Source organism: Montipora foliosa, chromosome 14 (assembly GCF_036669935.1).
Source record: "Montipora foliosa isolate CH-2021 chromosome 14, ASM3666993v2, whole genome shotgun sequence".
NCBI lineage: Eukaryota > Metazoa > Cnidaria > Anthozoa > Scleractinia > Acroporidae > Montipora > Montipora foliosa.
This window is the reverse complement of record NC_090882.1, coordinates 13,582,848-13,592,847: the sequence shown is the minus strand read 5'-3', so window position 1 is coordinate 13,592,847 and position 10,000 is coordinate 13,582,848. Positions and strand designations below refer to the sequence as shown.

The 10,000-nt window shown below is 39.1% G+C and overlaps 2 protein-coding genes across 2 annotated transcripts in view; both read right to left on the bottom strand.

The window, feature by feature from the left end:
* The window catches only part of LOC137985260 (uncharacterized), a 7,465-nt gene extending 1,739 nt beyond the window's left edge, over positions 1–5,726 (bottom strand). The window contains exons 1-4 of the mRNA XM_068832827.1: positions 4,317–5,726; positions 3,528–3,573; positions 1,808–2,059; positions 1,148–1,225 (exon numbers count right to left, since the gene is read on the bottom strand). Of these exons, the coding sequence (XP_068688928.1) occupies positions 1,148–1,225; positions 1,808–2,059; positions 3,528–3,573; positions 4,317–5,726 (1,786 nt within the window). The remainder of the gene's footprint in view (positions 1–1,147; positions 1,226–1,807; positions 2,060–3,527; positions 3,574–4,316) is intronic.
* Positions 5,727–5,771: 45 nt separating this feature from the next.
* Positions 5,772–10,000, bottom strand: part of LOC137985259 (uncharacterized) — a 28,480-nt gene continuing 24,251 nt past the window's right edge. The window contains exons 8-10 of the mRNA XM_068832826.1: positions 9,070–9,114; positions 8,007–8,166; positions 5,772–6,544 (exon numbers count right to left, since the gene is read on the bottom strand). Of these exons, the coding sequence (XP_068688927.1) occupies positions 5,772–6,544; positions 8,007–8,166; positions 9,070–9,114 (978 nt within the window). The remainder of the gene's footprint in view (positions 6,545–8,006; positions 8,167–9,069; positions 9,115–10,000) is intronic.

Here is a 10,000-nt window from a genome sequence, read left to right as displayed (position 1 = left end):
CAGAAATTCAATCACGTACAGTGGAACCCAGCTATAAAGAACCGCGCTATAACGAAATCCCCGATATAACGAATAGATTTTGACGGTCCCAACGTACAATTTACCTCGCTATAACGATTCGTTTGACCGGTCGCTCCCCGCAGTCAGTAAAACCGACAGATTTGAGTAGAAATCACAGCTTGCTTTATTCTGGTTTTGACAAATACATTGTAAGGGTACTGTTCTGTTGCAGTGTTGAATGTATGCTTCGGCGTGCTGACACGTTACTTCCGAAGTTTTAAAGTTACTTGACAGTGTTTTTGAATTTGATGCCTTCATTGTCAGCGCGTTACACTTACAGTTAACAGTATCAAATGAATAAAAATAACATTTTCTACGTACAGTATTCAATTTTTGGCAATTATTATTTATTAAATTACCCCGCTTTAACGAATATTTTTGCTATTAACCAGATAATTCGTCTTATTAAATTCTCAACCTCAGTTAATGCATTTATCGTGCTCTGATTGGTTCACTCAATCTCGGTTATCAGCTCATATACCTTAGTTTGCGCTAAGCGTTGCTAAGCTTTTTTTTCCGTCGGAAAGCGAAATTTCTCTCTGAATAAAGCAAAGGAAACAAAACCTTTTTGTGGAAAGTTCGGATCGATTCCGACGTTTAAAAGTACGCAAAAAGGCAACAAATGTATGTCTGACCACAAGGTATTAACTCAACATTGCATCTTCATCATGTTTTTTCGATTTCGCTCGAACTTTCTCGCTTTTTTCGCTCGCATTTCGTACATCCAAACTTTTGTGGTTTAAGGAATTCAATAAAACATCATTCCATTCGCGCTTGTTAGGGTTCGGGTTATAGCCAAATCGGCGCTACGCTCCTCTTTGGCTATTCACCATCTCATATTCAACGCGCGCTCATGGAATAATTGTTAAATAACGGGGTCTTCGCTATAACCAACATTTTTTTCGGTACCGTGGCACTCCGTTATAGCGGGGTTCCACTGTGCTGTCAATTGAGTTCAGTGTAAAAGTACCCTTTCTTCAAGCAATATACAACACAAAAAGTCACCTTTGGTGATGTCGGGAAGCTTTCCAGAGATCTCGTCAAGAATGTTTTGTTGAGGATAGTGTTTTAAACTTCTGCAACTTACCTGTTAGGGCGACGGTGAGGTCGGTTCGTTGTTGAGATGACATGTCCTGTATCTGAAGATTTTCAGGTAGCACTGGACCTGAAATAACAAGACAGAAGTCTTAACTGTTTACGTCCATTTTCAGTAGTTTTTAGAATTTGTTAGCTATCTGTATGCTAATGTAGGAGCTGGTGGTCAATACTGTTCCTTTCCCTCGAAAGTTACTGATAACATATCAATAGTATCACATAAATTTCGTTAACCCCAACCAACAGTCACATACTTTCACCGAAGCAGCAGACTTCATCTTTAAATACAACTCTACTTGCTTTTTTTCCCATTTCCTCCACTCACGTATAATTTATTTATTTATTTAGCTAGTTATTTGTTTAAAGATAAATTCATGTCTATGATTTGGTCCTTCAATCACTCACTCACTCACTCACTCACTCACTCACTCACTCACTCACTCACTCACTCACTCACTCACTCACTCACTCACTCACTCACTCACTCAATCAATCAATCAATCAATCAATCAATCAATCAATCAGTCAATCAAAGAATGCCTTTTACCAAAAGCAAAACCCAAGTAATCCAAACCGCCAGCTACACGATTAGTTAAATAGCAGAGGCTGTATATGTATAGACATTTAAACACTTATCCCATTATTTTCTCACCTGTTGTTCCAGCTGGTGTGATTTCCCTCAAGTGCTGGACAACGTCAAGTCTGTCAAAACATATAGCTTCTCGTGTAAAACGGCGGATCAGTGCCTTGGTCTCAACATCTGGGTTGTCCAGTGAGGCTTCACTGCACGGAAGATTCTCCTGGAATTGACTCACAACCTGTTTGCAATCGCTCGATTGGCAAGAAAGCGAATCCACCAACTTACAGGGTAGGGCGATAGCTCTTTCTCCGCTTTCTAAAGAATCTGAAAGTTTAACGTTGAAATTTAACATTAATTGTGTCAATAACTGAACCCTCCACATTGTGGGCATGGTATGTCTGTCACAGCGCGTCATGACACTATTATCAAGACAAGACCTTCTGATTAGTTTTGCTAGCAGCAATCGGGTCTCCAATTGGACGTCATTTTACGTAGCTAGGCATCGATTGGTCTCCAGCAGTAACCAGGACACCGATGAGTAATCGGAAAAACCAAGTAGAAATCGGAATTTCGGATTGAAGCGATGTTAAGTTTCGGAAACTTAGTCGGCTTGTCGGAATCATGATAGTGCACGTCTTGTTTTTTTTATTTTATTTGACTATTTACAAAGTGACGTAAATTGTCAATGAAAATAGAGGTTGTAATTGACAATCTAAACATCTTCGGATGAAAACAATATAGCGAACACACGATACTAAAACCTCGCAAAGGATAAACGCGAAGAACACAAAATTGAACGAATGGATCCTAAATACAGGAAATTTTGACAACCTCAATGATATTGGGATAAACTGACTGAAACGTAAAATTGTCGCAGTCTGCGTCATCTCTGTCCTTTAAAGTGGTACTACGACCAAAAAAAAAATTGTTTTTCCTTTGGATTTCAAAACTATGTTAACTAAACACTAACTCACCCAAGTTTTAAGTTCTGATTTTAAAAAGACACCTGTTTATTGTAGCTGGAATTTTCTTATTTATTGGTCCGCCATTACTAACTTTAAAATCTTGAGAGAGCTGGGTCGAGGAGAAAATAACGTCAAACACTCACCAGTTTAAGAATGCAATTCGTGTGTACGCGGCCTAATTAATATGCAGCACGGGAGTTTCGGGCTTTCAGACTTTTCAACCCCTGTTTTGCATATATAATAAATTGCGTTTACATGCTGAAATTTTAAGCTAGTGAGTAAATGACGTCATTTTCTCTAAATCCAACCCTCTGAGGTCCAATCGGCCAGTTTTGAACGTGAGTAATGGCGGACCATGAAATCCAAAACTTACACTCAAAATAAACAGCCTTTGGATAAAACTCAAAGCTCAAAATTTTGCCAGTTAGGTGTTAAGCAAACACGCTTTCAAAATCTGAAGAGAAAAAGGAAATGATTTTTTGATCATAATACCACTTTAAATTGGTAATGTAGACAGCCGTCGCAAAATAAATTGCGTTACGTTATTGGTTGGTAACGAATTCCCCAATGCTGTGGCTAATTTCTGTAACCACTGAGTTCCGTTATCCTAAATATCAATTATGATGATAGCACAAAATAAAGGCCAAAAAATGTTCAGCCGCGACACATGCACAAATTGTGTGCCTATTTTTTATACATGGTGCATGTGCTCATAGAGCTATCACTTTGATTGCGTGAAAGTAAAATTGTTAAAGAGTGGTTAGAAAAATCCAATGCAAGTCATTATTAAAAAAACTCTGTGCAGTGGTTTACGAATAAACACTCACCTTCATCAGTTGAAAGACTTCTTACAGGCGGTTCTCCATTGGCATTCTGTTTTAGTAAAAGAATTGTAAATTTTTAACAAAATGATGGACACACATACAGCCAGGCAATACCCATTAAAGAAGGGATAACGCCGTATTGTGTAGCAGACAAGAATGGAGGAATTGTTTTGTTGCACTTCATTCAACTCAGAAATGTTTCAATTTTGCAATGACCGAGCCAATCAATTTCCATATAAAGTCAAAAGGTACATGAGCTGATAACTGAGAATGAGTAAGCCAATCAAAAGGCAACATTCTAGATTGAAATTTCAATTTTTAATTATATTTTTTTCACCTGAAAACTTGCAAAGCATATTTTGCTGTGCTATGCTATCAATGCATTTTGGTAGACTTTAAATTCTTAATTCGAAAAAAAAAAACCGTGTTGGAAGGATTACCTTTGCCGGAAAAAAGCCCAAAACCTAAGAATGGAATGCTGACAATAATCGTTTATTTCAGCAAGACGTAACTTTGGAACAATGAAATAATATAACAGAGCCTTTTCTATTGAATCCATTAAAAACTTGAACAAAAAGTCATTTGGTCGATGGATCACTGTTTTCCGTTTCGCGGTGACCAGCTATTTATCACGTTAACGAGCTTCTCGCCAAAATATTAAAATGCTTCGTCACTCTCGGAGGTTTTATCTAAAACTCCTATATTTTAGTCCATAAACGTTTGCTACAATCGATTCCTCATCTCAAATTTCCGGAATTCTGATAGAACTGAAAACGTCCTTACATTTCATACCTGCTGTTCTGAGGGAGGAAACCAAGGTGAAAACTGCTCTATGTCAACAACGACATCTCTTTTAAGTCCAGGCTTGGTACAAACGATTGGTTTCTTGGCAATGCACAACTCAGAGAGCGACCAGAAATGAAGACAGTGCTCCTCTTTGCATCCTTCAAGATCATGTGAAACACAGTAATACGCAAGAGACCTTCCTGGACAGCACACTGGGCACAGCACCGCCATTTCATATCCCATGTTTCTTAACCAGAAAAACTCTTTGCGCATGCTCTCAAGCATCAAGCCTAACTGCCAGCAAACAACACTGGCACAAGCATATGCAGTTGTCTTTTGCCGGTCTTCTGCGTAAATAGCAACTTCAACAGTCGACGTTTGGCATACGAAGATCACAGAACAAATGTTGTCTCCGAAGGTAATGAATCTAACAACGTTCTGGAACAACTGAAGTTCCGCTGGCCTTAAAAATTTGCCTTTGCCCCACCGAAAGAACTGTACGACAAAACGATAAAACAAACCTGCAGGGACTTTCCCAGATTTAAATTTAATAAACAGTGACGGGATTTGTGCTGAAGAAACCACCTCAACAATTTCACTAGATGGACGGGTTTTCAACATAGATGGTACCAAGTAGGTCTTTGGCCTTTCTGAAGAAAAAGGGCACAGCAAACTGAATTTTTCCATGATTGTAATAAGACCCTCGTACACTCCTTCCCTTTCGCTTAAATTTCCCCAAACATGACTCAACAGTTCCTCGTGCAAGATTCCCTCCTTTTCAAGCTTGGACCAGAGGTCGACAAATCTCTTTTCCGTTCTGTCATAAGGCTTGACAGTTATTACATTTTTAAACACATCAATTAACCACTGTATATCCAATACCACCAATTCGTTCAAAGCTGGGGTGTCATCAAAATGAATCAAAAATCGCAGGTCATGCAAATAGTTCACCACTGTCTCAACCTCTAAGTCATCAACGATGTCGCAAGATTCTGCAATGTCTTTTGCCGTTTCCAGGGTAACAAAGTGCTTTCCTTGTTCTTTTAATACTCTTAGGGCCTTGTCAAATTTTAGCCATTTGATTGGAATGGTTTCGCTAATATGTGGTAATTCTTTAGCAACGCCATACACCTCTTTTCTCAAACTTATCACCTCCGGACACTCAGACTCTGTACCAGATTTTGTGTTATCCACAATGAAAACGTCAGACAAGTGGATTCCGTATGGTTTGCTCTTTAGACAGCCAAGGATCTCATGGGCTATCTCTCTATGATTGCGCTTATTATCATAAGGTGTATCGGCGTGAGTGCACACTAAAAAAACAGGAGGTAGCTTTTGTGGCAACATCTCATCCTCAGCAGCAGTTCTATCTGCACTCTCGGAGGCACCTCCTGCCACGGATGCTACAGACCTCATCCAAAAATCCAGGTAATCTAAATTGGTCTTCAGATTAACGCTCTCTTAAAATTTCTTGTAAACACCTTGTTTTACAATGGGCTTGGCCATCTCGCGAGGATTTAAGCTGAGATCATACACCAAACAGTAGATTGCTTGTTTTGTTAGGAAGATCGGATGCGTGTCATAGTAAACTGATTGTCCAGCAAAATCCCACAGAGCAAAAAAAACATTTTCTCTGTTGTCGTCCACGTCACCTTTAAGTAATGTTTCAGTTTCCACTGCTATTTCATCTGGAAGGGTACGGGTAAAATCAGTACGAGCTTCTTGGCTGTCTCCTGGTTGGAAAGGTGATATGTCACGTGCACCCTTCGTTGGCGTTGGGGCCTGCTCGCGTGTTTCACTTTGTTTGGGATGCCTTTCTAGTTGAATGATATCTGTTATTTCGCATTCATCATCGAAGGGAGTTTTCATTTCTTCTGTAATTGTTTTAGGCAAGGGGCTTTCATTTCCCTTCCTTAAGTCGTGCACAATTTTCATTGCTGCATGACGGTCAAACGAAATATCTCCTTCAGCATCCTGCTGTTCACCTACAGTCCCTGTCCTGAACGTGTCAGTAGTCACCTTGAAATACCTAGGATCCACATCTATTCCCACGGTGCTATCTTCTTCCGGATCAAAACAGATCCCTTTCAACGACTTCTTTAAACTCGTCTTTCCGGCTCTATCTTGTCCAATCAGCATTATTGGAACTCTCTTGATCGAAGTTCTACCGTCAGCGAGGGCCTTGAAATAGGATGCGACGGCTGATGAACCCCGTGCAAGAATTTCGGGAGGAACTAAAAATTGAATCTGAAAATAAGGTGCGCTTTTACCAATTACAAACGGGGGCTTTGCAGATTTCCTTGAGGACAACTTAAAGTGTATAGACATTTGGAAGAGCACATCCAAATCTAGGGACGAAATAGGTCTTAATTCCCTTCTGTGATAGAAAAAAATATATCAAATTGTCATATATGTGAACTTCGGAGTGTGTAGAGCTCAGTGAAAGTGATCATCGCAGTTATGAAAGAACTTGAGTAGCTGCGTAAGAAGCCTGAAAATATCCAGGTTTGACCTGGATTTGAACTCATGACCCTGTGATTGCACACTGCACTTGCTCTACCAACTGAGCTATCAAGCCAACTGGGAAATGGTCACTTGTAAGTAGAAGCCTGAAATAAATCCATGCTCAGTGAACAGGCTTTAAAACTATGACCGTGCGATTGCACTGCATTTGCTTTTCCAACTAAGCTATGAAGCCAACTGTGAGCTGGTCACTAGTTAGTAGAAGCATGAAAAATGTAATTTCTGACGATTGAATGACTGAATGAATTAGTCAGAAATTGATATTCTGACGGTACGATGGAAAGGCTCGTGGGGTATCACGGGACTATGTAAGAGGTATTAAACAGTTACGGCGGAAGATTTAGGTCATTCTAGGTCAGTCAGTCTCCCTGTCTGTTTACTTGTTTATTATGTGCTGTTTTAAGTATTTTCACCTGTCCTCGGGGTTTTGTGCTACTGCATTAGATGAGGGATACGTTTCCACATGTTTTGGCCACGTCTAAAGGGTGGTTGTTTAGTGGTTTTTCGTATCTGGTGTAGCACAACTTCTATGAGATTATATTTAACTTTAGTTATTATAGTGGGCTTGTCTTGCATTTGTAGTAGGATTGTCTTGCATTTGAATGGCTGACTGACACATCCCAGATAAACTTTCTCTCGAAGCTCGTACTTGGTGAATTTGCTGATAGAAAAATTATTTGATGTGTGGGATAGTTCTGGATTTCCTCAGGCTTCTTTCGCAAGTTTTCATAACTGCGATGACCACTTCCTTTGAGACCTTAGTCCACCTACTTTCTGATTTTAAAAGTGGCCTCCTTTAAGGAAATTATTATGCCAAACGCGCACGCAATAGTTGGTTATGCCCCGATATATGTTTTAAACATCAATTGAATCCGGCCGTCCGGAAATCTTTTGAAAATCAGCAAACCGAAAAGGATTCAGGATTCTCTTTAGTCCAGTAAGTAGGAGAGAGCGAAATTAAAACTTGGCCAAAGAAATCCTTAATAGAACGTTGTTCTGACCGTATTGTGGCCTCTTACAATATTTGCTTCATAAAAGACACACAGCCAACAATTCCTTAATGCAGTGGTTACGCCCTTGGAACAGTCCGTCTGTTGAATCCAAACCGTAGCTATCTTTCCTCCAATACTAGATCAGCATGATTAACTTTAGTACAATTTTTACATTACAAACCTGAGGCACCTTCATGTTCAATTTCGTGGATGATAGAACTTTGGACTTTTTTTACAAAACTGAAGAAATCTGGAAGCTTTTTAGTTATTTCTGCAGGTTCCCAATTTCCCCTGTGAAATAACTCATCCCATTCCTTGCAATGAAGATGGAGGTCGGTCACCTAAAAACGAAAAATAAAATGGAACTCGTACATTTGTCCCCTTCCAGCAGAACGAGATATGAAAGAGATGTCTGGTTATGCTAGATGAATACAAACACAGTGTGATAAAAAGCCAAAAAGCAAATTAACTACATTTGACAGCTTAAATTATTTAATTTTGTACATGAAGTTAAAATATCTCAAGGGTATGTAGTTGGCATATTGTAAGGTTCTCTGCCTGTGAACATTTGGGGAAAGCAACCATTTTCTCGTATTATCGTAAATTGTTTCCAAAGTACGTTAGTTAACATAGGCATTACCCGAGGTTGAAAATTTAATAAAGACATTTACACCACTATTTAGCCAAGCCTAAAAGCAGAGCTCCCGAGTTATTTATTCCTACTGGCCTTACTTAAAGAAATAATTTACGGGAGAAAACAATTTTGGACGAAAAGCAATCAAATAAATAAAACCAAAGAAAACAATTTAAAATGAGTTAAGACAAGAAGAGGAGGAAAAATAATAAATATCTCCTAACATAGAAAGTTTACAAGAAGAGTGTACGGCCATACTGATCGAGTAGGTTACCAAATATTTTCACAGCAGTGCATTTTCCTCTAAAAATGAGACTACCACATAAACTTCAGACCGGATATTGAATATTCGGAATCATCTTTTTGGATAGAAACCGGCGAATAATGCAGGAAAAAAATGTTTTCCAAACCGTTTTCCCCCTGAACATAAAAAGCGTCTCCATGTTGGGCTTATTGATGATGATGATGATGATGATGAGGATGATGATTATTATTATTATTAGGATATCATTTAATTAATGGGCAACTTCGTACGTACGCGCCTACGAGCAATATCGTTAGCTATGATTACCATGAGAAAAGCAACTCAAGGGTTAACATATTTTCTTACCAAGAGTGCTTCGCGCGCGCGTCTTTGGCGCGTGCAGACCTTCCGCTAAATAGAATAAAATAAAATAATAGTACTGAATTGCCTACTCCCTACAAGGGATTTCAGGGTCAATAAAACAATTATAATATAACAGGGCACCGAAAAAACAATCTGCTATTTGCAGGCGCAGCCAAGAAGTTGAACCAAGGACTACCAGGAACAACTCTATCTATTAGCACAGCTTTTAAACCCGGGATTGTCGATTCATTATTACTAGGCGGATTATCAGGCCCTACAGATCTTGGGATAGCATTTTTTCATACCAATGTTTCATATAAAGTTAACTCTAATGACTCAGGAATCTAATCAAATATGGTATCTTTGGTAACTACTCCTGCGGTAGTTTTAGTCAGGGCCGACAAACACGTCTTTTTCTAGAATGTACTAATAACAGTTGAGCGGGTGAAATTGCAGTATGTGCAGGCTCAGAATATTAGATTGCCGACCAGGATATTGTGGCTTCTACTGGTAAAGTGGAGGAATTCCAGGAAAACAACAAATGGATCGAGTGCACAATATTTTGTAGCAAATGAAATTGCTGACAACGAGAAGGAGCAAAAAATCTTACTCAGTGCATGTGGAGCGAATCCCTACACGTTTACCAGATATTTAGTGTCACAAGGGAAAGGAACTTGTAAAACCTTCTCTGGACTACTTCCCGGCCAATAATCCTTTTCCCAGTTAAAGGGAAGTCACCTCCACTCACACAAAAATTACTTTAAGCCACAAGAAATCACTTTGACAATCAAATTTTTTTTCAGAAAAAAGAAAGGAATTTCATGATCGTTCCTGTTTGTTTTCGATTTTCCTCAGCGCTGCCTTCTTAAATAATTGTGACGAGTTATGGTTGCCTCGTTTTTAATAATACAAAAAATGTTTGTGTCAGAACAAT